We start from the raw sequence: 27,140 nt of genomic DNA, 5'->3' as shown, positions 1-27,140 counted from the left end.
CGGGGAAAATTTTAAATCCTTGAGGGCTTCAATGATGCCCAAAATAACTATTCCACGCGGACAATGTCGCGGGCACAGCTGGTTAAAAATAAGAATCGATCGAAGATTGAAACCGGCCTTTGTGGTAAGATACGCGCGACGCCGTTTTTATCGCGCGAAAAACTATCGCTCTCGCGTTTCACTTCTCTTAACCCAACAAACTATTATCCTACGGTTTAGAAAATCGCTAATCTTATATATAAAATTCTCGTGTCACAATGTTCGTTCCCGTATTCCTCCGTAACGGCCTGACCGATTCTCATGAAATTTTGTGAGCATATTGAGTAGGTCTGAGAATCGGCCAACATCTATCAATCATCACATCAATCCCTTAGTGATAAGGGTTGTCCTCCCTTAAAATTGTTTTTTAACTAGAAATTACTTAAAAATTATTTACTTATATTGCAAAATAACGTTTGCCGGGACAACTTGTTATCTGTAGAATTACATTTAACCAGTCTTTTTAAGACCACGTTCTTTTTCGAATTTTCTAATAACCTCTGATAATTGGTGCCATCCTATATTTTTTAAGTTCCAATTCACACTGGTTTTTTTTTCGGTATCCAACAGATCAGCATGAATGAATGTAAATGTTATTCAAAAATGCTCCGTGTGGTTCCCTACACTTTAGAATAGGACCACACCAGATCTTTCCCATGGATGTAGTAAAAGGCGACTAAGGAAAATGGAAATAAACCTAAGATAGCTCTTGTAGGCGATGGGCTAGCAACCTGTCACTATTTGAATCTCAATCCCATATTAAGCCATACAGCTGAATACTTTACAGTCTTTGCGAGACTTTTGGCTATACCAACCTACCTCGTAAACGATAAAGACTAAGGGATAAATCTATTAAGCAAGTAAATAAAAGAGAAACCTTCATCTTCCTGGCAATCTGATTACAAGGTAAACGTAATAATATTATTGCCAATGTAATACACTATACGGTAACCCTAGATGGCTTTTCTCGACTTTCGCCGGGGTCACGGGTTCGATGCTTGCCCCGAGATGACACGATAGCGAAGACTTCTCAATAAGTGTTTGTTTGTTTGTGCTCTGTTACGAACAATCACTTTTTGTCAGTCCTATCAAGTTGTTTGATCTTTGGAAAGGAATGTGTAGGATTATATTGTTTGATTTTTTTCGTTACTGGTATTTAATTTACATACATACCTACATAAAAATACACGTCTATATCGATTGCGGCGGTAGACAGAGCCAACAGTCTTGAAAAAAAAACGAAATTGCACGTTCAACTCTATAGCTTAACGATGGAATTAAGATTCAAATAGTGACAGGTTGCTAACCCATCGACTAAAACAAGAATTCGAAGTTTATTAGCCTATCTCTTAACCGCCTATTACGACATCCATGGGAAATGAGATGGAGTGATCGTATTCTTTTTATATTGGTGCCGGGAACCACGCGGCATAGATTTTAGGACTTAATTAAACTGAAATCTAGTCCAGATTTAAAACGCTATGAGAGTGATGACTGTCAAAAAGAAATCTTAACGACGTAACTTCTTACGTAATATTTTAACACTAGATACGACACGATCTCATTGTCTATATTTAGTCGTTAAAAACAAGTTAATCTATTCACAAAAGATCCAAATGAAGCGGTGAAATCTTTACAAAGACAGTACCTATGACAGCAGGCTGTTCATTTTAAAAGCAATTACATAAAACAGTTCTAAACTACGTAACTGCTTTCTTTAGGACAAAAAGTTAGTTGCGTCAGTTGTAACTGACAAATCTATACTAATATTGTAAAGCTGAAAAGTTTGTTTGTTTGAACGCGCTAATATTTTTATATGGTTATGGTTATTTAATTGGTCTATAGTTAATCACTAGCTGTGCCCGCCACTTCGTCCGCGTGGAAAAGTTATTTTGGGCATCATTGCAGCCCTCAATGATGAATAATTTTCCAATTTTTCCCGTTATTCTTTTCACATTTTCCATTATTTCTTTGCTCCTTATAGTTGCAGCGTGATGTTATAAACCTTCCTTGATAAATGGTCTATTCAACGCCAAAAGAAATTTTCAATTCGAACCAGTAGTTCCTGAGATTAGCGCGTTCAAACAAACAAACACTTTATTATATTAGTATAGATAAAAAAGGAAGTTTTATTTACTGTAATTAGGAAATTGTTTTTTTCTTAAATAAATTAATTTGTGTGACGTCATAAATATCAAGGAGATTTATGTAACTTATTTTTTTCCTAGATTTTGATCTAATTTGAACCACTATGTCGTATTTTAATTAATAATATGAAATCAGAACAATTCCGAAACTGTACAGTATAAATCACGTCTCGAAATGACGTAATTTTGTCATGTAATATCATAGCATAATAATAATATAATATGCAGCGTAATCAACCGCAGACAATGTAACCGTAATTTGGTTTTCCACTTTTTTGTTTAGGGGAAAGTGGTCACCATTCGTACGCGGGGCACATTCGTACAGTTAGTATAACAGAAATACTAAACGGGGTACAAACACGGCTTTGCTTGTGTGCATAGACATATCGGCCGCCATGTTGCTAGCGGATTGTCGCGCCAGTCGCATTACAGTGTATCAGTTGACAAGACGTAACGTGTTTTCGCGTACGGTGAGTAATTTTTTTTACCTAAATGTAATTCGTAATTGTAAGTAGAATTGTTATGTTTTTGATAAAATGGTGATGTTTAATCAATGTTAACATTGTTTATTTTGAGCTTTAATTGTTATATTTCTCAAACTAAATTAGAATTTGTATAAAGTTTTATTTTAATTTTGTGCAAAGGCATGGGGTGCATTCGGACAGCCAGACAGGGGGCACATTCGTACGGGTACGAATGCTCCCCGTTAGATTTTATCAACTACCAGTATATTAAAATTAAATTTTTATGAAATAAAATATAGTAGGTATTACCTTTTAAAGTATTCTTGTTCTAACAAAATGAAATATTTTTATTAAGTCGACCTTATAATTATTTTTTTTATTGCAGAATCATGGTGCGAAAAAAAGACTTCTGTTGTCTATTATGTCGGAAAAGTTCTCAGTCATTATTCGGATACAGAGATGAAAATAAGTTATCTTCCGAAGAAACCGGGATTATCGTGGTCCTTCATTTTCCTCGATATAGAAGACATACACACTGTGTATATCAGCGATGTCGCAATGATTCTCCTTGATCCTCAACCACGACCGGGCTGTACATCCAGAATGGCTAGAATTTTTACTTTTGTAGTTAATTTAAATAATTATAATGTGCAATAAGTTCCAAAGTAACAACCAAATGTATAATTATCAGTGTCCGACCGAAGGTCTTTTTTTGGCCGAAGCCGAAGCCGATTAATCGGCTATCGCCACAACCTTCGGCCGAAGCCGAAGCCGAAGGTTTATATTCTCTCAGCACTCAGTAATTAATTTTGTTCAATACTGTCTACAAGCTACAATATTAAAATTATTTTAAAACCTCAATATTGAAGGTTTATATATTGACTGTCTCATATAGAAGTTGATGATATATCATAGAGAGGTTTAGAGATAAATAAACGTAGTACGGACTTGTTTTGATGCATGCAATCAGCAATGTGATATTTTGACAGTGACTCCCCGCCGCCTCATGACTTTCGTAACAGTTCGTTCAATCACGATGGTCGCTCGGACCTTCGGCGAAACCTTCGGCTTCGGTCGGGTTTTGGGCCGAAACCGAATGTTTCGCCAAAGTTGGATTTTTGGCCGAAGGTGGCCGAAGCCGAAGCTTCGGTCGGACACTAATAATTATATACTTTAAGTTTAAATTGTCAAAGACAGTACAACGATGTTATACAAAATGATTGTAAACATCTCATTTGGACTTAGAATTATCAATAAGTAAACTAAGGATGTGCGATTTTATTTTTTGTTATTTTTCTAAAGAAAGATTTATCGACTATGAGTCAAGTCACAAGTTATTAAGTTAGTTCTTTGATAAATAAATATTTTTATAATAAATAATAAAAATTTAACGACTTTAATTGGCATTTTAATTTCCTTTATGAATCTACCCCATGCTGTACGAAAGTACCCCGCCTACTGTACGAACGTACCCCGTACGTGGGGTACATTCGTGCAAATATCTTATCATAAAAAAATCACTATAACCCTTTAACCTTTTGACATAAAAGTTTCGAACTTTTTTATAACAAACTACAATATATTTGTTATACTTAGGAACATAAACTATATAAATTCGGCAATTAATCATAAAGTAAAAAAAAAATATCTAAAAAGTGTACGAAGGGTAACCACTTTCCCCTAACCGTTATTAGTATCAGTTTCTTTCGTTGACGTTGTTGAAGAAAATGCCGCAGTGCAGTTTGTTACCGCTCCTTCTGCACTGACGATTTGGGAGCGGCAGTAAACTTAGTTTTAAGTAATTGTTTTGACGTCAACCAATGTTGTGAAACCAAAAGATATGACAATTATTAAGCGATATGAAGTATCATAAAATCTATACCAATATTATAAAGCTGAAGAGTTTATTTGTTTCAACGCACTAATCTCAGGAACTACTGGTTCGAATTGAAAAATTATTTTTGTGTTGAGTAGACCATTTATCGAGGAAGGCTTAAGGTTATATAACATCACGCTGCAACTTTTAGGAGCGAAGAAATTATGGAGAATCCGGGATAAAAAGGAGTCTATGTGTTTCTGTTTTCTGGGTCTTCAGCTACCGACGTACCAAATTTCATCGTAATCGGTTCAGTAGTATTTGCGTTAAAGTGTAACAAACATTCATACTGACATCCTGACATAGGTACTCACGAACATCCGCATTTATAATATTAGTTGTTTTTTTTTACGTAACGTTTCAGCATACTTTATAGACTTAGTAAATGAGCGAAAATGGTTGTAGAGCCCCTTAATCCAAGCATTCTTATCTTATCTCCCATCGGATCAAGAGAAAGCTGACAGATGACCAGCAAGAGATACATATAATAATATAATATATACGGGACAAATTACACAGATTGAGTTAGCCTCGAAGTAAGTTCGAAACTTGTGTTACGAGATACTAACACAACGATACTATATTTAATAATAAATACTTATGTAGATAAATTACATCCAAGACCCAGGCTAATCAGAAAAAGTTTTTTTTCCCATCATGCTCTGGCTGGGATTCGAACCCGGGACCTCCGGAGTCTCAGACAAGCGTACTACCGCTGCGCCACAGAGGCCGTCATAAAAAATATATAACTATTAACACAATTATATTAAATTTTATGTACAAACTGACTTACCTTCAGATTCAGGAGCTGCCTTTACTCTTGAGAACATACATGTCCAATTATAAATACTTATTTTTTTTGTAGAATTTCACTTATAATTAAGCTATAAAAATTTGTCTAATAAAAACGGACATGCCAATTAAGATAAAGATAAAAATAACATGATAACCAATTGGATTTCCATACGAGATAAGAAGTTGAAATTTTACGTACTAACGGTCTCCTAAATACTTATAATACACATAATCACGTCTATATCCCTTGCGGGGTAAACAGAGCCGACAGTCTGGAAAAGACTGACCACGCTCAGCTGTTTGGCTAAATGATGGAATTGAGATTTAAATAGTGACAGGTTGCTAGCCCGTCGCCTAAAAGAATAATCCTAAGTTTATAAGTCTATCCCTTAGTCGACTTTTACTACATCCATGGAAAAGAGTTGGAGTGGTCCTATTCTTATTTATCAATATAAATGGCGTGTGTCGGAACGGAAATGCTTGAGATACTATAAAAAAAGCGGCGGAACAAACTACTTTACTTAAGCAGCGTTTTCATCAAGAACGTTAATTTACGACATTTACCATTATACATATCTTTTACGACATCCATATAGACATGTAAACGACTTATAATTAAAAGTTTATATAGAAAGCGCAACTAACTTCAATACATGATAGCTCTACCATTTTTCCTTATACTCGTAACAATCAACTTATCTACAATTAAGAAGTTTTAATCTAATTACCGACATAATGAGATACTATCACTCGGACTAGTCAATTAGTCGGAAGAGAATTTTGTGCTTCCATTCCAAATATCAGATCAGATCATATTGAGATTGAATGACCTGAATTGTTGGTAAATCATCAAGATAACAGCACGATTCGATTCTATTATAGGTACTCGTAATGTAATTGTGAAATGTCTTCATTTGTGTATTTATCGTCCTTTTAAATGTGCCGTGTGGTTGCCGGAATCAATCGTAAAAAGCTTTTGGTTTAATGAAAATATTGAGATTGAAATAGTGACAGGTTGCTAGCTTATCGCAGAAAAGAAGAACCCCAAGTTTACAAGCCTATCCCTTAGTCGCCTTTTACGACATCCACGGGAAAGAGATGGAGTGGTCCTATTATTTTTTCTGTTAGTGCCGGGAACCACACGGTATCATAAATGTTCAAATAAATGATTATATTGTATCTACATTAATATAAAGCCAGTTGGACATGTATTACTCTTCGAGACTGTAGACTCTGTCGATCCCGTTAGAAATATGGACATGATAAAGTTCTCTGTCAGACCCAATGGTTGACTGGTAGATAATGCTTCCAACATTAAGTCTGCCAATAGTGTTATACATTTGTATTTTGTGCAATGAAGTTTAAATAAATAATATATATATTATTTATTTATTTATTTGTCGTGTGGTTCCCGGCACCAATACAAAAAAGAATAGGACCACTCTATCTCTTTCCCATGGATGTCGTAAAAGGCTACTAAGGGATAGGCTTACATACTTGATATTCTTTTTTAGGCGATGGGCTAGCAACCTGTCACTATTTGAATCTCAATTCTATATTAAAGCCAAATAGCTGAACGTGGCCTATCAGTCTTTACGGGACTGTTGGCTCTGTCTACCCCGCGAGGGATATAGACGTGATTATATGTATATATATATATATATATATATATATATATATATATATATATATATATATATATATATATATATATGTGTGTGTGTGTGCGTGAGTTTGTAACCACATTTATGTAGTTAATTTTCTGAAGAATTTGAACCCGATCTTCGGGTCGCAGGCGAACTTGACCGCTGGACCACAGCCGGTCATTGCATTGGTTGCATCATGTACTAGTATGCAGAGAAAGTGCATCTGATGATGATTGATGCATCTCGAGGGCTGTATTTATGTAATGACGTCAATAATAATATACGATAATATGCTTTTTTGTTGATTGACGTGATTTTTACCTAAGTTAAATTAAAGTACCTAGTTCTAACGAGTGCTGTCTGCGTATACAAGAGATTACCATTTATTCTATTTTTGACATAACTTAACATATAATCACGTCTATATCCCCCGCGGGGTAGACGGAGCCAACAGTCATCAAAAGACTGAAAGAATGTCTTATTAAATGGGTATTTGGTTTTTATTTCTGTATGTATATACACATACATATAATCACTTTTTTATCCCATAGGACTTTAGACAGAGCCAACAATCTTGCAAAGACTGAAAGGCCATGTTAAGCTGTATGACTTAATGATGGAATTGAGTCATAAAATAAGAATACAAAGTCTCTCCCTTAGTCGACTTTTATGATATCCATGTATTAGAGTGGTCCTATTCTTAAGTACTGGGAACTACACGGCATTTTCATTCATTCATTATTTCTCTATTTAACAAATTAACCCCATACATAAATATAATCACTATATCCCTTCCGGGGCAGACAGAGTCAACAATCTTATAAAGACTGATAGGCCTGTCTGTTCAGGGTTAGGCTTGATGATAGAATTGAGATTCAATTAGTGTCAGGTTGCTAGCCCATCGTCTAAAAGATGAATCCCAAGTTACCTAACCCTATAAGAAATAATAATAAATAGGTACTACAGGCTCTTATACTAATTACTTCCCATTTACAAACTTACAAGACTAAGGGATAGGCTTACAAACTTCGGATTCTTTTTTAGGCGATGGGCTAGCTATCTGTCACTATTTGAATCTCAATTCTATCATTAAGCCAAATAGCTGACACAATCATTTCCTTGAAAACCCCGTCTTCCCACAAAGTACACGACAAATATCGATTTAGATCAGCCGTTGACCCTACAATTGCACTTTCTCTCGGCGCAAGCGCATGGTGCATTGGAAGTTGCATAACCTTTGTTTATCCATCTAAATACGTAAATAGGTATAAATAGTCATCTATAGTCGTCCCTTGCGGGGTAGACAGAGCCAACAGCCTTAAAAAGACTATGAGTCCAGCTGTATGGCTTAGTAATTGGATCGAGATTTAAATAGTGACAGGTTGGAAGTTACTCCCCCATCTGACCACTGCAAAAGATTAAACCTAACTCTTATTGGTTCATGTTTTGCTGCGTAGAAGTGAAGATTTATATAGCTTCTATGCTGGTCTGGCAGCTAAGAAAAAAACCAAAAACGAATTCGTTTCAAATATTTCAATTTCCAATCTATACTAATATTATAAAACTGTAGAGTTTAGCTTGTTTGTAGCTAATCTCAGGAATTACTGGTTCGAATTGAAAAATTATTTTTGCGTTGAACAGACCATTTATCGAAGAAGGCTTCAGGCTATATAACATCACGCTGCAACTATAAGGAGCGAAGAAATAATAGAAAACGTGAAAAAAAACGGGGAAAATTATTCATCCTTGAGGGCTTCAATGATGCCCAAAATAACAATTCCACGCGGACGAAGTCGCGGGCACAGCTAGTTAAGAATATACTATTGATTATAAATCTTCTTTCACCGAAATACCTCAGCTTCTTAAATATTACACAACATTAACTAGATGGAATAAAAAATGTCCAATATTACTTATACAATAGTGACTTGCTACTTGCATTTATTTGCTTACCAATCTAAAGCTGGTTATCCATAACCACATTACATTAATATACTATCAACGCTATGTATATTTACAACTATCAAGCGCGTATTAATTCGTCATTTGAAAATTATACTTCATGATGTTTTTAAAAAAGAAAACGTTCTCTACAAATTTCCATCTATATTTAAAGAAATGAAATTCTATATAAGCCAGTATGAACTATTCTAAAGTTATAAGTTTGCACATATAAGAGCTATTTACAAATGTAAATTTTCATACGCGATGGTTAATGTAAAAATGTCGAAAGACGACATTTCATTAACAAAACACCAAATTTAGTTAATTTTTTTATCAATATTTCTGAACTGATAGCTACATAAACGTAGTGAATTTTTATAGCATATCTCTCGTACAAGTGGATCACCGTCCTAACACAAATTACATGCATTGCACAACAACATTCCTTAACACCTATTTATGAATTATTGAATACACGTATTTTTATTATATTTAGATTATAACTCGTACAGTGACAGTAAAGATTATGTGTGATGTAACCATTACGACATTAATCTGATACAAATGAAATATAACGGCGCTTATTATGGACATTAAGATAATGAAAATCATCTTATGATTAATAAGGTGAGACAAGTAATCATACTGATAAATTGTATATTTTATAGTATATCCCACTAATATTATAAATGCGAAAGTTTGTGAGTATGTCAGGATGTCAGTATGGATGTTTGTTACTCTTTCACGCAAAAACTACTGAACCGATCACGATGAAATTTGGTACGTAGGTAGCTGAAGACCCAGAATAACATATAGGCTACTTTTTATGCCGGAGTTCCCGCGGGATTGATTCCACGCGGACGAAGTTGCGGGCGGCCTCTAGTTTGTTATATTTCTTTTACGCACAATAAAAATTTACGCAAAATAACGTAAGTGCGGAAATTCGCACTCTAAGCATTCATTTCTAATGGACAGACAGGTCAGGAAAACATTACATAACTTGAGACAGGTGATACATTATTCACTAGTTTGTACAATGTCTTATTATCATATTACATATTGATGTGGCCACCGGTATCTTGTACTTTCAATACTGTCGCTCATTGCGTGATAAGGGAATGTTGTGATGTGAAAGAAGATGTAGTTACAGGAATAGAAAAGGGTATGTTGAGATGGTTCGGTCATGTGGAGAGGATGCATGAAAGCAGGTTGACTAAGCAGATATACAAGGAGAGTGTGGAGGGAAAGGTCGGAGTGGGAAGACCTAGACGAACGTATCTTGATAAAATTAAGGACGTCCTGGTAAAGGGTCAGGTCAAGAGTACCCGAAACCGCCGAGCTTGCATGAAGAGAGTTATGGATGTGGATGAAGCGAAGGAGGTATGCAGAGATCGTGGCAAGTGGAAAGATGTAGTCTCTGCCTATCCCTCCGGGAAAGAGGCGTGATTTTATGTATATGTGTATGTATGTTTCTCATTGATTTTGTCGAGGTAATTGCGCAGGTTTTAAAAGTCAATTAAGAGAGAAGGAAATCTTCTTTATGCAAATCAATTCTATCGTTAAGCCATACCGCTGTGAAGCCTACTTGTCTTGTTACTTGGCTGTGTCTACCCCGCAAGGGATATAGACGTGACCGTATGTATGTATAAAAGAAATTAGATAAATTCATAAAATAAAATAAAATCTTCGCAAGTTCCAACTTTGCTAACTCATCGTCACATCTGAACTGACGAAAGTTGAAATCGTAACGATGCATATTTGTCGACTCGTTAAAAGTAAAACGTTGAAGGTACTTATACAAAGGAGTGGGCGTTAGTTTCTATACCGACCACAAAAGTACACAAATTTTGAAACCCGGCCCGCACTTTCGCGATGAAATATTTTTGGACGATTAACATAACTTTAATTGATCAGCACATAAAATTTGGAAGTTACAGAACTATAGGTGCCGTGTGGTTCCCGGCACCATTAGAAAAAAGAATAGGACCACTCCATCTCTATCCCTTGGATGTCGTAAAAGGCGACTAAGATAGGCTTACAAACTTGGGATTATTTCTTTAGGCGATGGGCTAGCAACCTGTCACTATTTGAATCTCAATTCTATCTTAAAGCCAAATAGCTGAACGTGGCCTATCAGTCTTTCCAAGACTGTTGGCTCTGTCTACCCCGCAAGGGATAAATACGTGATTATGTATGTATGTACAGAACTATAGACTGGTTAATTTTCTAATATGTACATTTGAGAAAGAAGCGTCACACTTTCTGCTTTATACGGGGGGAGAGTTAGGCTATGGATTTCCATGTTTCTTAAATTCTTACTAAATACTTTATCTTTATGATTTGAATGAAGATGGAAGAAATGCCGTGTGGTTCCCGGCAACAAAAAAGAATAAGACCACTCCATCTCTTTCCCATAGATGTCGTAAAAGGCGACTGAGGGATAGGCTTATAAACTTGGGATGTGCTAGCATCCTGTCACTATTTGAAACTCAATTCTATCATAAAGCCAAATAGCTGAACGTGGCCTATCAGTCTTTTCAAGACTGTTGACTCAGTCTACCCCGCAAGGGATATAGACGTGACTATAATATGTATGTATATATGGAAGAAACTGAAGGGTGCCTACACCCTAGCGGTTGGAAATGTCTAAAGAAGAAAAACATAATCTCAATTAATATTTTTGAAAGTTGCGAATCTAGTCGCTCTTCTGTAATCTTTTTTATTTTGTGTCAATAGTCTAAATCGATTAATTGGCTTCAATGATGAGCAAAATGATTTATATAGCGATAGAAATGTCCATTTTAAGGCCTTAACCCGTTTTATTATCCTCGATTTTACTATGATGGCGTGTTTATGTTTTGAGGATATTACTTATTTTTGCAATGCCATCTAAAAGTTCTTGCACTAATAGCAGGTAATTACTTTTTTAAATTATCACTAGGATTTTCTTTTATATCTATTTTATACATTTAACTTTTTGATAAATATCAACTTACATTAGTCAATCAACTAAGATATTACACACACACATACATATGTACATATAATCACGTCTATATCCCTTGCGGGGTAGACAGAGCCAACAGTCTTGAAAAGACTGATAGGCCACGTTCAGCTGTTTGGCTTTATGATACAATTTAGATTAAAATAGTGACAGGTTGCTAGCCCATCGCCTAAAAGCAGAAACCCAAGTTTATAAGCCCATCCCTTAGTCGCCTTTTACGACATCCATTGGAACGAGATGGAGTGTTTTTATTTTTTTCCTATTGGTGCTGGGAACCACACGGCACAAGTACGGCACTAAGATATTCTTTAATTTAAAGGTCATCCAAATAGACGTAAACTTAAAATCTGTATTTTATCTTTGCATATTTCAAGCTAAGACTCTTACAAGCCCTTCCCTTCTTCGTCACCTGACATGTCAATAAAATAAGAAGTAACATTTATTGATTCTTTTATTGATTGAAAATCACTCGTCAAACGCGGAATTCCGATGACTTCCATATCCTGGATATAAATCAACATATGTGTCGTTGCGTGTGACAATCGAACAAAATCACCCTGATCATTTACATCGCGCTATATATGTTCCGCATAACCGTATAATTACGGCTCTAATCATGAATTCAATATACTTACATACATACATATGGTCACGTCTATATCCCTTGCGGGGTAGACAGAGCCAACAGTCTTGAAAAGACTGAATGGCCACGTTCAGCTGTTTGGCTCAATGATAGAATTGAGATTCATATAGTGACAGGTTGCTAGCCTGTCGCCTAAAAGAAGAATCTCAAGTTTATAAGCCTATGCCTTAGTCGCCTTTTACGACATCCATGGGAAAGAGATGGAGTGGTCCTATTCTTTTTTCTAATGGTGCCGGGTACCACACGGCACATTACGGCTAATCATGATTTCAATATACTTACTTTCCGGGACATTAAGCAGACAGGTGGACACAGAGACTGATGATGAGTTAGTTAGTGATGATATTGATGAAGAAGTAACATGCGATGAGTTACGTCGAGCTGATGGAGCGGTAAATGATTGAGAATTAGAAATGAATGATAATGACCACGAAAGCGATTGTGGAAATTAATTACATACATACATACATATGGTCACGTCTATATCCCTTGCGGGATAGACAGAGCCAACAGTCTTGAAAGACTAAATGGCCACGTTCAGCTGTTTGGCTTAATGATAGAATTGAGATTCAACTAGAGACAGGTTGCTGGCCCATCGCTTAAAAAGAATCTCAAGTTTATAAGCCTATGCCTTAGTCGCCTTTTACGACATCCATGGGAAAGAGATGGAGTGGTCCTATTCTTTTTTCTAATGGTGCCGGGAACCACACGGCACATTACGGCTTATCATGATTTCAATATACTTACATACATACATACATACATAAAATCACGCCTCTTTCCCGGAGGGGTAGGCAGAGACTACCTCTTTCCACTTGCCACGATCTCTGCATACTTCTTTCGCTTCGTCCACATTCATAACTCTCTTCATATAAGCTCGGCGGTTTCGGGTACTTTTGACCTGACCCTTTACCAGGACGTCCTTAATTTCAATATACTTTCCGGGACATTAAGCAGACAGGTGGACACAGAGACTGATGATGAGTTAGTTAGTGATGATATTGATGAAGAAGTAACATGCGATGAGTTACGTTGAGCTGATGGAGCGGTAAATGATTGAGAATTACATTTGAATGATAATGACCACGAAAGCGATTGTGGAAATTAATTACATACATACATACATATGGTCACGTCTAAATCCCTTGCGGGATAGACAGAGCCAACAGTCTTGAAAGACTAAATGGCCACGTTCACCTATTTGGCTTAATGATAGAATTGAGATTCAACTAGGGACAGGTTGCGGGCCCATCGCCTAAAAAAGAATCCCAAGTTTGTAAGCCTATCCCTTAGTCGCCTTTTACGACATCCATGGGAAACAGATGGTGTGGTCCTATTCTTTTTTGTATTGGTGCCGGGAACTACACGGCATGGAAATTAATTCAATGCAAATTTATACGAAGACGTTTTACTTTCGTTATGATTTGGTATTTTATGATCGGGAATTGGATCTTGTTCTAATTCTGATAAAGAGTAGAACAATTACAGAATACTAAAAGTGAAGCCATACAATGCAACTCTTTGATTTTAAAATATTAAAAAGCGAGAAAGTTTTAAGTTTTTAAGAGAGATACTTCAATATTAATTCCAATAGACCACTGGCCACACTTCTATAGAAAATGGTAGCACAGAAATGACCATGACTCAAAAAAGATAATCCTCCTTTTTTGAAGTCGGCAAAAATTTCTAAAACCTTCTCCCACGTGTTAGAAACACTTTCCTGATAGCAGCATAAAAATCGCTTCAGCGAAATGATCGAGAAAATTGCTGACACAACATACATACGTACAAGACAAATGGAGAACCATCTGACGGCCTCTGTGGCGCAGCGGTAGTGCGCTTGTCTGTGACACCGGAGGTCTCGGGTTCGAATCCCGGCCAGGGCATGATGAGAAACGAACTTTCTCTGATTGGCCTGGGTCTTGGATGTTATATAAGTATTTACAATAATATATAGTATCGTTGAGTTAGTATCTCGTAACACAAGTGTCAAACTTACTACGTGGCGAACTCAATCTGTGTAATTTGTCCCGTATATATTTATTTATCATTATTTTTGAAGGCGATTAAGAAGAGACCTCTTATAATGATGATGATGAATTATTTCCAGAATGCGGTGTACCACTACGAAGGCACACACGGCAGCCCCGAGAGCGTTCTGCAGGCCAGCTCCGCATCATCAAAGGGAGAGAGTCCAAAAGAGGAGCCTGGCCTTGGCAGGTCTGTGAAAAACCCAATGATCCCAATGATGTTCTTATTACCCGAAACCGCCGAGCTTGCATGAAGAGAGTTATGAATGTGGATGAAGCGAAGGAAATATGCAGAGATCATGGCAAGTGGAAAGAGGTAGTCTCTGCCTACCCCTCCGGGAAAGAGGCGTGATTTTATGTATGTATGTATGTATGTTCTTATTTTAAAATCTCTTAAAAGTGTTCTCCATATATACATACATACAATCACATCTATATCCTTTGGGGGGTAGACAGAGCTAACAGTTTAGAAAAGGCTAAAGGCACCATAGTATACTACTCTGTCAAGAAAGTAGCAGGAAAAGATCAATAATACACAAACTGTTTGTTATTCATCCAAATTTATTTTATCACCTTCAAAATATGCTCCTTTAGAAACGATACACTTACGCCAACGAATAATCCAATCATCAAAACATTTTTTAAACGCTGTTTCCGGAATTGAGGTCAGTTCTCGCCGCGAATTCTCTTTTATGTCTTCTACCGATTGAAAACGGGTGCCACGAAGTGGTAATTTGAGTTTAGGAAAAAGAAAAAAGTCGGCTGGAGCCATATCTGGTGAATATGGTGGTTGCTCGATGGTATTTGTTGAGTGTTTGGTTAAAAATTCGTTCACAATGATGGCCTTGTGCGAAGGTGCATTATCATGGTGCAAAATCCAAGAATTTTCTTTCCACAAATCTGGCCTTTTTCGTCGGATTTGCTCTCTTAAACGCCGCATAACACTCAAATAATATTCCTTATTTACCGTTTGACCTTCCGGCAAGAATTCCGAGTGCACAACACCGCGATAGTCAAAGAAAACAGTCAACATGACTTTGACTTTTGAACGACTTTGGCGTGGTTTTTTCGGTTTCGGTTCAGTTGGAAGGCGCCACTCCGAAGCTTGTTGACTAGTTTGCATGTCAAACTCGTAAACCCACGTCTCGTCACCAGTAACAATGCGTTTCATGAATGTTGGGTCGGAATTGACTCGTTCTAGCATGTCCTCAGCGACTCTCATGCGATTGAGTTTTTGAAAAAAAATTCAGGTCTTTTGGGACTAGCCGAGCGGCAACATGTTTCATACCCAAATTATTAGTTAAAATGGTACGGATCGACTCGTGAGATACAGAAAGTTTGGTGGCTATCTCTCTCAAAGTTGAATGAGGATTTTCAGTCACTATTTCCTTCACTTTTGCGATGTTAACTTCAGTTGCAGACGTTGATGGCCTACCAGAGCGAGGCAAATCTTCCATCACATCTCGACCGCTTTTGAACGCTTTGTACCACTCATAAGCACGAGTTTTTGATAAAGTCGATTCACCGTAAGCCTTCTGTAACATTTTCAGTGACTCCGAACACTATATTCCATTGGCAATGCAAAAATTAAGACAAACTCTTTGTTCGATGTTTTTATCCATTATGAAATTAGCAATATACACTAGATATGATATAACTAAAAATAGCACTGTATTTAATGTAAACAACAGATGCAACTCAAACTCCGCGCCAAAATGGAAAACAGTTGTGCCAATCTAACAACAACAAAAATAAATAATAGTTTAAAAAAAAACTAAAAAACTACGCTTTTATTGCTAATCAAACTAAAAAATAGAAAATAAAAATTAATGACAAAGGAATTCAGTAGTAGCAAGTCGAACAATCAGTTATAGTCAGTCGTAGTAGTAATTACCTCGGATTAAAATTATAACAAAATTAAATTTATAAACAAAACAATTTAAATCAGAGTAAAAAGCGTGGGGTGCCTGATGTAGTAAATATTAAAATCATTCTATTAGCATATATTTATGACAAGAGAGTTATGAAAATGAAGTAAAATGCACCCCACGCTTTTTATTCTGATTTAAATTGTTTTGTTTATAAATTTAATTTTGTTATAATTTTAATCCGAGGTAATTACTACTACGACTGACTATAACTGATTGTTCGACTTGCTACTACTGAATTCCTTTGTCATTAATTTTTATTTTCTATTTTTTAGTTTGATTAGCAATAAAAGCGTAGTTTTTTAGTTTTTTTTAAACTATTATTTATTTTCTATTTTTTAGTTCGATTTGCAATAAAACGGGTAGTTTTTTAGGTTTTTTATACAATTATTTTTTGGAAGTTAACACTTCTGGTATAACTATCTTACTAGAAAAGACTTTCGCAACCATGCGCCCATCGCCGGAGGTTTTCACAACTAACTTGCTTAAAGTTATATGTGGCCTGATTGGATTAAATCTCATAATATTCTCATCATCATGATTCTTTTTAAGGCGATGGGCTTGCAACCTGTCACTATTTGAATCTCAATTCTATCTTAAAGCCAAATAGCTGAACGTGGCCTATCAGTCTTTACAAGACTGTTGGCTCTGTCTACCCCGCAAGGGATATAGACGTGATTATATGTATGTATGATGATTGTTAAACCCAGTTGAAAAGAATTTTATAGTGATAAATCACTGTTAATAATATTTTTGACTATCCAGCAAACGTAATAATTTTCGATTGTGGCCTTGCCAGGAATCAAACCACAAGATTAAGAGGCAGATTGATACAGGAACAAAAATATTTCAAACATACCTCCACTGCCTTTACAACCAGGAACGCAACAAAGTTTATCTGAAGACATCGTGGCACTTTTGTTGTAAAATCTGTCTTTCACAAAAACAAACACAAACTTGGGACTCCTATCTCAAATAATAAGGTACTTTTTACAGGAGTCCTATCTCAAAATATCTGCACAACACAGTAAACACAGTCAGAGTCCAATCTCAGATGATAAAATCACACGAATATCCGGAAGAACAAAGCTCGACTCAACGGAAGATTCCAAACTCCAAATAACGACAAGTTATCAGCACAAAACAAAGTGCAAATAGGTAAATACACAGGCACCGGTAAAAAACAACAGAAAGAAAGTTTATAGGTGTTCGAATCGAATTCAATCAAAACTTACTGCAAAACTTATTTGACATAAATAAACTGTCACTCATTGTCCAAACGAGTATTACAGTGTTGCTATTATAAATAGGCAAAAGATACCTAATGTTAATTCAAGAATTGCATTAATATGTTAAATACGTATTAAATATCGCAAAGTTCTGTAGGTAGTAACTTTATTATTGTATTATTGTAAATTAAGTTGTTCAATTTTCATTTATTACTTTTGTTTTATTACTTATATATTTTTTATTGTTTTAAAATATTCTACTAATTTTGAATCATTATACGTCAGAACTTCTTGGTTTCTTGTATGGAGATTACTGGCACTGGTGCTATCTCTGTCTCTCTTACTCTCATACGAAGGATCTAAAAATGAATTTATTAATCCTGGCAGTTTTAATAAGGATAATGAGAAACTCTTATCAAAATATTGCATTGTCATCGGTCCTTGATACGTGTGCAAAGTTCCAAGTTTATCAGACGTTTAGAAATCAGTGAAAATTAAGCTCAAAGATTCCGTTACATACATACATACATACATACATACATACAACCCAAGCTAATAAAAGCGTAGTAAAAACAAAAATTTGAATTTGGAACCATAAATAAATAATCCATTCCCGATACTTTTCTGACTGAATGTATACCCAATGGTATTTTTAACTTTCTTAAAAGTGTTTTTCATACATACATACAATCACGTCTGTATCCTTTTCGAAAAGGCTGAAAGGTCACGTTCAAATGTAGAGCTTAATGACGGAATTGAGATTCAAATAGTGACAGGTTAGCTTATCGCTTAAAAGAAGAATCCTAAGTTTAGTAGCCTTTTACGATATCGATGGGAAAGATATATAAGTAGTATATAAGTGGTTATATTCGTAATTGCCGGGAACCATTAGCCACTTATTGTAATACGAAAAAAAAACGGGGAATATTATTACACCTTGAGGGCTTCAATGATGCCCAAAATAACTATTCCACGCGGACGAAGTCGCGGGCACAGCTAGTTAATATCTAATTGGTAACATTACATAAAAACAAAAGAATAGGACCACTCCATCTCTCTCCCATGGATGTCGTAAAAGGCGACTAAGGGGTAGGCCTTATAAACTTGGGATTCTTCTTTTAGGCGATAGGCTAGCAACCTGTCACTATTTGAATCTCAATTCTATCTTAAAGCCTAAACAGCTGAACGTGGCCTATCAGTCTTTACAAGACTTTTGCCTCTGTCTACCCCGCAAGGGATATAGACGTGATTATATGATACATACATACATACATAACATCACGCCTCTTTCCCAGAGGGGTAGGCAGAGACTACCTCTTTCCACTTGCCACGATCTCTGCATACTTCCTTCGCTTCATCCACATTCATAACTCTCTTCATGCAAGCGGTTTCGGGTACTTTTGACCTGACCGTTTAACAGGACGTCCTTGATAAACGATTTCTCAGGATTATATGATATGTATATGTAATGTAACATTACAGGTTTCTCTTCAACTGCTTCATCCTAACTACGGCCTGATAGGTCATTGGTGCGGCGGAGTGCTTGTCCATCCTCTGTGGCTTCTAACGACTGCGCACTGTATTCATAAGTAACGCTTTGATTTTTTTTAAATTTATTTTTGGATACCAGTTTATGCTTCACAGTAAACACCTTTTACTGGGAAGCATGAACTTTAAGTGTTAATGTTATTACTGAACATTTCAAGCGCCTCGGAAAAACGAATGATGTGGACGATTTATTAAGTCTAGACTTTAACCTTAGATTTAAATAAAATCAACTTCGAAAGAAACGATTTAAAAGAGTGCCGTGTGGTTCCCGGTACCAATAGAAAATAGAATAGGACTACTCCATCTCTTTCCCATGGTTGTCGTAAAAGGCGACTAAGGGATAGGCTTACAAACGTGGGATGCTTTTTTAGACGATGGGTTAGCAACCTGTCACTATTTGTATCTCAATTCTATCATTTAGCCAAATAGCTGAACATGGCGATTCAGTCTATTCAAGACTGTTGGCTCTGTCTTCCCCACAAGGGATATAGACGTGACCATATGTATGTAGGTATGTATGTTTTTGATGTAATGATGAGGACGATTTATTAAGTCTACACTTTAACCCTAGATTTAGATAAAATTAACTTAGAAAGAAACATATAATCACGTCTATATCCCTTGCGGGGTAGACAGGGCCAACAGCCTTCAAAATACTGTTAGGCCACGATCAGCTTAGAAAGAAAATTGGTAACATTTGTCGAGATGAAATCCCCAGTGCTCATTTGTCATACAAAATTCTCATTGCTCTATTTCTGCATTTCCAGTGAACTCTTCAATCTTCCATTGCCAGCGTTATGGACGGCTGTGCTGGGCGAGTGGGACCGAGCTGAACAGAAGGGAGCCTACGTCCCGATTGAGAGGATCGTGCTACATCACCGATTCCACAATTACCAACATGATATAGGTTTTATTTTTATTATGTTTCTCCTCTTGGATTTCACGGGTCTATACACCCCGGATTTTTGAGAGGCTTGCGTGGGGATATAAATCCAACACGTGGAGGCCCTTTGGAGAAGTTGATGTTATGTTGTTCTCCTGCCAAAACCCGTTCCCAATCCAATCCAATTATCAATAGACGATATGTCCATGAACAGGTCTCGGCAGGAGGTGGAGCTATTACAAAATAAGGACAACAATTATGGGTTATGGAGTTTGAGTTTGGATGGATTATTATTATTTATATATTTAATTTACTTGGTTACTGATTAATATAATTCAAGTGATCAGACAAAAATACTTTTAAGTACTTTTTAGTTTTGCTTATTAACTATTAAGATCTTCTGAGATTTATTGAAAAAAAGGAATTAATTTTTTTTTCAAAAACAAAATACTTTCTGTCTTTGTTATACATAATAAACACCTCAAAACCATAACAGTTGTTGGTTAAAATTATATTATTATTTGTTTCAGCCTTGATGAAGATGACAAAACCGGCGGATGTAAGTCCCGGGAGCCGCATTCGGACCATTTGCTTACCACAATTTGAACCGCACATACTAAACTTTGACACAGAGAAGAGCACATCTTTCTACTTGAGACCACACTCTACCCCGGAACCCTTACGAAAGAAACAGAAGCCACCAAAACCAAAACCAGACACGGCAGTGAAATATTTAGAAAAACTTAACAATTTAACAAAAAATATGTTCGGTGGATTTACAAAGAAGCATAAGAATTTAAGGTATAACGTAAGAGTAGCCAATGATTCAAACAGACAAGGTGACAGAAAAAATGATGATCAACCAGTAAAAGATAATGAAAGAAGGAATTCTGATATAACATATGCTAGTGCTACACTAGATAGCGTTATTAAACTTATAAGAAATAGACTAGCTAAAGATAATAAAGTTAGTATAAGTGATAGAAGTGACAAGAAACTTATGTTCGGTGAAGAAATTGATCCTTTTATCGATGATAACAACAGATTGGACTTCAAAGATGAGTGTTATGCCACTGGATGGGGCAGGGAACAGACTAATGGGACCTTAACCGATGTGTTGTTAGAAGCTGAAGTGCCAATTTTGCCATTAACATTCTGTAGAGACAGGTATTCTTTGACATTACCATTGAACGATGGCCATTTGTGTGCTGGGAGCACAGATGGAAGCACTGGAGCTTGTGTGGTGAGTTATTAAATAACATATATACATACATAAATTTTGTATTGGTGCCGGGAACCACACGGCAAAAAGAATAGGACCACTCCATCTCTTTCCCATGGATGTCGTAAAAGACGAATAAGGGATAGGCTTATAAAAATGGGATTTTTTTAGGCGATGGGCTAGCAACCTGTCACTATTTGAATCTCAACTCTATTATTAAGCCACACAGCTGAACGTGGCTTATCAGCCTTGTTTATACTGTTGGCTCTGTCTACTCCACAAGGGATATAGACGTGACTATATGTATGTATGTAGGTGTAGGCAGATACTACATCTTTCCACTTGTCATGATCCCTGCATACTTCTTTCGCTTAATCCACATTTATAACTCTGTTCATGGAAGCTCGGCGGCTTCGGGTACACTTGACTAGACCTTTTGCTAGAACATCTCCGATTTGATCAAGGTACGTTCGTCTAAGCCTTCTCATACCAACAGTCCCATTCACACTGTATATAATTGAGATTCAAACAGTGACAGGGTGATAGCCCATCGCTTACAAGAAGAATCCCAAGTTTATTAGCTTTTAAAATTACAAACAAATAATCCACCTTTCTATCTTTTATTATGAAAGTTATATTTATAAATACCGTTATATTTTTTTAAGAAAGTAAAAATAATTACATTCCCAAATCCAATTTGGGAATACCGATATATTATTCGAGTAATTTGACAATGATAAATATCCTATCGAAATTAATTTGTTCCTATACCGTCTTGGAGCAACTCAAGCGATGAAATACGGAAGTGATGAAGCTGATCGCATCGCAATTGAAAGCGAAAGTTATCTCGATCGGTAGTTAATCGTAACATATCTAAAGGACAGATAGATACCTTGCAAGCAAATTAGATAAGTATATTTTTTTAGTAAAAAAAGAAGCCTTGTTTTAGTAGAGACGAGTACTAGGAGAGAGAGACGACAAGAAGATGAGAGAGCAGGACTTTAATAGAGACTTAAAATACTCTAGCTAATAATAAAAACATAAATAATAGTATACAAGTACTATATTTTGTAGTGAAATGAATAAAATTTTGAATTTGAATTTGAATTATGTACCTAACATAATTCAAATTCAAAATTTTATTCATTGTTATAGGATACTTTATATCGATTAATAATTGTCAAATCTTTTGGTTTCACAACATTGGTTGACGTCAAATAAATTACTTAAAACTAAGCTTACTGCCGCTTCCAATTTGTCAGTGCAGAAGAAGCGGTAACAAATTGCACTGCAGCATTTTCTTCATAAATATTTAATATAGGCCTGGGGCTAATCAGAAATAGGTTAAACAGTGTGAAATTTTTACCGTTTTAGTCGCCTTTTACGACATCCATGGGAAAGAGATGAAGTGGTCCTATTCTTTTTTGTATTGGTGCCGAGAACCACACGGCACTAGAAAATAAATACAACCGCTGTTTATTCAAAGATGTTCTTTTAAGTGGTTATGACACTTCTATGTTAACTTTATTTGAAGCTCGTTTCCGTGAAATAATGGATTGCAACAATGTTCTAAAAAATTTGCGATCACATCATAGAACACTGGTTTAGCCTAAAGATAGCTGTTGTTTTTTATTTTTTGCAAAAATCAATCGGCAAACTATTCTCTGATCAACAAGATATAGTTGATTGACCCCTTGTCAGAATTCTAAGTTGCTTGCGTTTAGTTTTACCGCCTCGGCATTTCTCGAATTTATATTGTAGGTAGAAAGTTTATCAATATTTTTATTGTTGATTTAAAATTTTCTTTAACAAATGTTCCGCATTCTTGGAAGAGGCTACTTTTGAGAAAAAAAATACAATTTTTTTTTTAAATAGCTTTGCTTAGTGTTTGTCTAGCAAAATAAATAAATAATAAATTATTTATTCAAGTAACGCACAATACGTTAGTTCACTTAATAGTATGTTATTACAACAATATTATTTTTGCTAATTCTCATTGTGAAGACCATTCCTGCTCCGACCCGCCGGCAAAAGTGCAGCAACGCACAACAAAAATAAGTGTCGTTAAATAAAATTATTTATATTAATTAATTTATATCATTTAAATTTAGTACAAAATCCAAGGGAAATGCCTTTATTTTGAGATTCTTCTTTAGGCGAAAGATTAAGAATCTGTTATATCTAAATTATAGGTAAATAAGCTCTTTATTATTGCACATAAAAAGAAACATACCTTACTAAATTTTATTATTATTATTATCATGTGCCGTGTGGTTCCCGGCACCAATACAAAAAAAGAATTGTACCACTCCATCTCTTTCCCACGGATGTCGTAAAAGGCGACTAAGAGATAGGCTTATAAACTTGGGGTTCCCGGCACCAATACAAAAAAAGAATTGGACCACTCCATCTCTTTCCCACGGATGTCGTAAAAGGCGACTAAGGGGTAGGCTTTCAAACTTGGGATTCTTTTTTAAGGCGATGTGCTAGCAACCTGTCACTATTTGAATCTCAATCCTATCTTAAAGTCAAATAGCTGAACATGACCATTCAGTCTTTACAAGACTGTAAGCTCTGTCTACCCTGCAAGGGATATAGACGTGACCATATGTATGCATGTAGATTTGATGTAATAATATAATAAGGTACTATAGCAGTGTAAGAATGTAAACTAAGACACTTGTTCTACATTTAAATCTTAGTACCCGGTTGCCCGAGCTTTGCTCGGTCTACCAGAGATGGAGTATGTATGTATGTATGTATCCTGTTTTTATTTCCAGGGTGACAGCGGTGGCCCTCTCCAGTGCAGGTCGGGCGGTCGCTGGGAACTCCGCGGACTGACATCTTTCGGTTCCGGCTGCGCTAGAAGAGGTGTCCCCGATGTATATACAAATGTGGCCCATTACGTTTCTTGGATCTACACGCAAATATACGCCACGTAGATAATTTTTTTTATGTAAAATCTGTAATCTGTAATAATATTATAAAGCTGAAGTGTTTGTTTGTTTGAACGCGCTAATCTCAGAAACTACTGGTTCGAAACGAAAAAATATTTTTGCGTTGAATAGCTAATTTATCGAGGAAGGCTTTAGGCTTTATAACATCACACTGCAACTATAAGGAGCAAAGAAATAATGGAAAATGAGAAGAAAAAAAAAACGGGGAAAATTATTCATCCTAGAGGGTTTCAATGATGCCCAAAATAACTATTTTACGCGGACGAAGTCGCGAGCACAGCTAGTTTTTTATAAAGAAACTAGCTGTCCCGGCAAGCGTTGTTTTGCCACATAAATATTTTTTAAGTAACTTCTAGTTAAAACAAAATGTTAAGGATGGACAACCCTATTCACTAAGGGGTATGAAAAATAGATGTTGGCCGTATCTCAGACCTACACAATATGCTCACAAAATTTCATGAGAATCGCTCAAGCCGTTTCGGAGGAGTACGGAAACGAATATTGTGACTTGATAATTTTATATATAAGATAGATATCAATTTTGAAAGAATTAACAATTGGAGTGACTTTCTCTGTTTCTTTTTATATTTATAATTCATTAAATTAAATAAATCTTTGTTTCGGACTGTGTAATCGATCGAGAAAAAAAATTGGTTGGTAAAAAAATTAAAACTATGCTTGGAAAACTTAAATCTATACTTATATTGTAAAACTGACGAATTTGTTTGTTTGAACGCGCTCATCTCAGGAACTACTGGTTCGAATTGAAAAATTCTTTTTGTGTTGAATAGACCATTTATCGAGGAGAATTACATCACGCTGCAACTATTAGGGGCGAAGAAATAATGGAAAATATGAAAAAAAAACGGGGAAAACTATTCACCCTTGACAACTTCAATGATGCCCGAAATAACTATTCCACGCGGACGGAGTCGAGGGCACAGCTAGTGAGTTATATACAATAAACAATTCTAAAAGGGCTATGATACCTAAATAAAAATATATTGGCAGATTTAGTGCATAGGTAATATGCAAATTATTGAGCAAACCGAAATTTCGCTTCTGATATTAAATACCTGTTAATTTAATGTCATTTTTATTTATAAGTAAGAAAGAAGAAATAAATTATCTCGAGTATAACGATACAATTGTAATATGGCCAGAATAAATAAATGTAATTATTTAATATATGAATGTTACCAACGTAATTTATTTATAGGAAGTTAATTATAAAAATATGTTATAATTAAAAATTAATATTTTATAGTGTCCTGTGGTTACCAGTAGAAATACGACCACTTCATCTCTTATGGTAGGTATAGTAAAAAGCGACTAAAGTACTACATTATTATCATACTCGTATTGAGTGTTTTTTATTCGTTCATTAATTCATATAGTCACGTCTATATCCCTTGCGGTGTAGACAGAGCCACCAGTCTTGAAGAGACTGATAGGCCATGTTCAGCTGTTTGGCTTTATGATAGAATTGAGATTCAAATAGTTATTTTATGTTATTACATTAATTGTACGATGATTACCATTTTGTAAATATTATATCTAGTCTACCAGTTAGAATTTTAAGTAATAATTATGTTAAGATTGTAATAATTTACCATTTTTTAATTTTTTTTTTGTTGATTGCACGTTTAGTGTAATTGTAAGTAAATGTGTGTAAATTAAGTATATTCTGTAAAGTTATGTAATTTTAAGTCTCACTCCATTACCACTCAAAGATCTGTGATTTATGTTGCATGTAAATACTTACCCTTAGTTGTTTAGTTATTAATTAAAAAAATATATATATAACATAAATTTTATAAAACACGAGAAGATTATATGCTATTTTTTGTAAATTCTTTTGTAATAATAAAATGAAACAATCAATAAAACTGGTCAAAATATTTATTTTCAACATTTTCCACCCAACATATATATAATAATAATATATATATATATATATATATATATATATATATATATATATATATATATATATATATATATATATATATATATATATATATATATATATATACCTTATCGACTTTATATACGGTACATCTACGGTTCTGGCAGAATCATCAGCGTTGCGGTGAACGCACCTTCGACATTATGCTGAGTCAGGACCTTTTCACTGTCCATCATTGTTCGTGGTACATACGTGCACATTGCACATTGCACATTTTTTATAACTGTTGATTTATATATGTAACCAACTAATATATTGTGATATTGAATAAAAGTCTTATCTATCTATCTATATAAATTTTTAAATTTCCATTTTTTTAAATAAATTTATTAAATTAAAATTAAATGGAGCAATAAATATTACCAATCCTATTTTATGTATAATTTGAACATTATATTTAAGAAATGTCATGCTTATGCTTTCCTTAAAAATAAACATTATTTTAGTTAGAACATTACAACAACCATTGGCTTCACATAATTAAAAAAAATATATTTTTTTTGTAATTGTCGAAGATCACGATATATTTAAAAAATTATAATAATAACTTAAACAATAGACTTCACTTGACAATGTAATGTCTATATTGTAACTTTATTTTTAATAATATAGGTAACTTCTAGAAAAAAAGAATGATATAAAAACTTAAATTTTTTTAACTATAAAAATTTAGTTTTACTCGTAATTTTTAACTAGTAAACAAAATAACAGCATTAAATTAATTATCTAGTTCCTTATTTAATAAATAATAATAAATACAAATTACACAGATTAAGTTAGCCTCAAAGTAAGTTCGAGACTAATGTTACGAGATAC

The 27,140-nt window shown here is 35.1% G+C and overlaps 1 protein-coding gene across 1 annotated transcript; it reads left to right on the top strand.

Moving 5' to 3' along the window:
- Positions 1 to 14,647: 14,647 nt before the first annotated feature.
- LOC106134782 (uncharacterized) lies at positions 14,648 to 24,340 on the top strand. The gene is made up of 5 exons (XM_060946212.1): positions 14,648 to 14,782; positions 19,228 to 19,334; positions 20,061 to 20,200; positions 20,707 to 21,419; positions 24,179 to 24,340. The coding sequence occupies exons 1-5, from the start codon at positions 14,648 to 14,650 to the stop codon at positions 24,338 to 24,340; spliced, it is 1,257 nt and encodes a 418-aa protein (XP_060802195.1).
- The last annotated feature ends 2,800 nt before the right edge of the window (positions 24,341 to 27,140 follow it).

Source organism: Amyelois transitella, chromosome 10 (genome assembly GCF_032362555.1).
Source record: "Amyelois transitella isolate CPQ chromosome 10, ilAmyTran1.1, whole genome shotgun sequence".
NCBI lineage: Eukaryota > Metazoa > Arthropoda > Insecta > Lepidoptera > Pyralidae > Amyelois > Amyelois transitella.
The sequence above is the reverse complement of the archived record's forward strand: the minus strand, read 5'-3'. Positions and strand labels throughout refer to the sequence as shown.

Coding starts and splice junctions, on each gene's coding strand:
- LOC106134782 (XM_060946212.1), top strand. CDS start 14,648: ATGATGATGAATTATTTCCAGAATGCGGTGTACCACTACGAAGGCACA. Junction 14,783..19,227: donor AGCCTGGCCTTGGCAGGTCT/GTGAAAAACCCA, acceptor GTAACATTACAG/GTTTCTCTTCAACTGCTTCA. Junction 19,335..20,060: donor ACTGCGCACTGTATTCATAA/GTAACGCTTTGA, acceptor CTGCATTTCCAG/TGAACTCTTCAATCTTCCAT.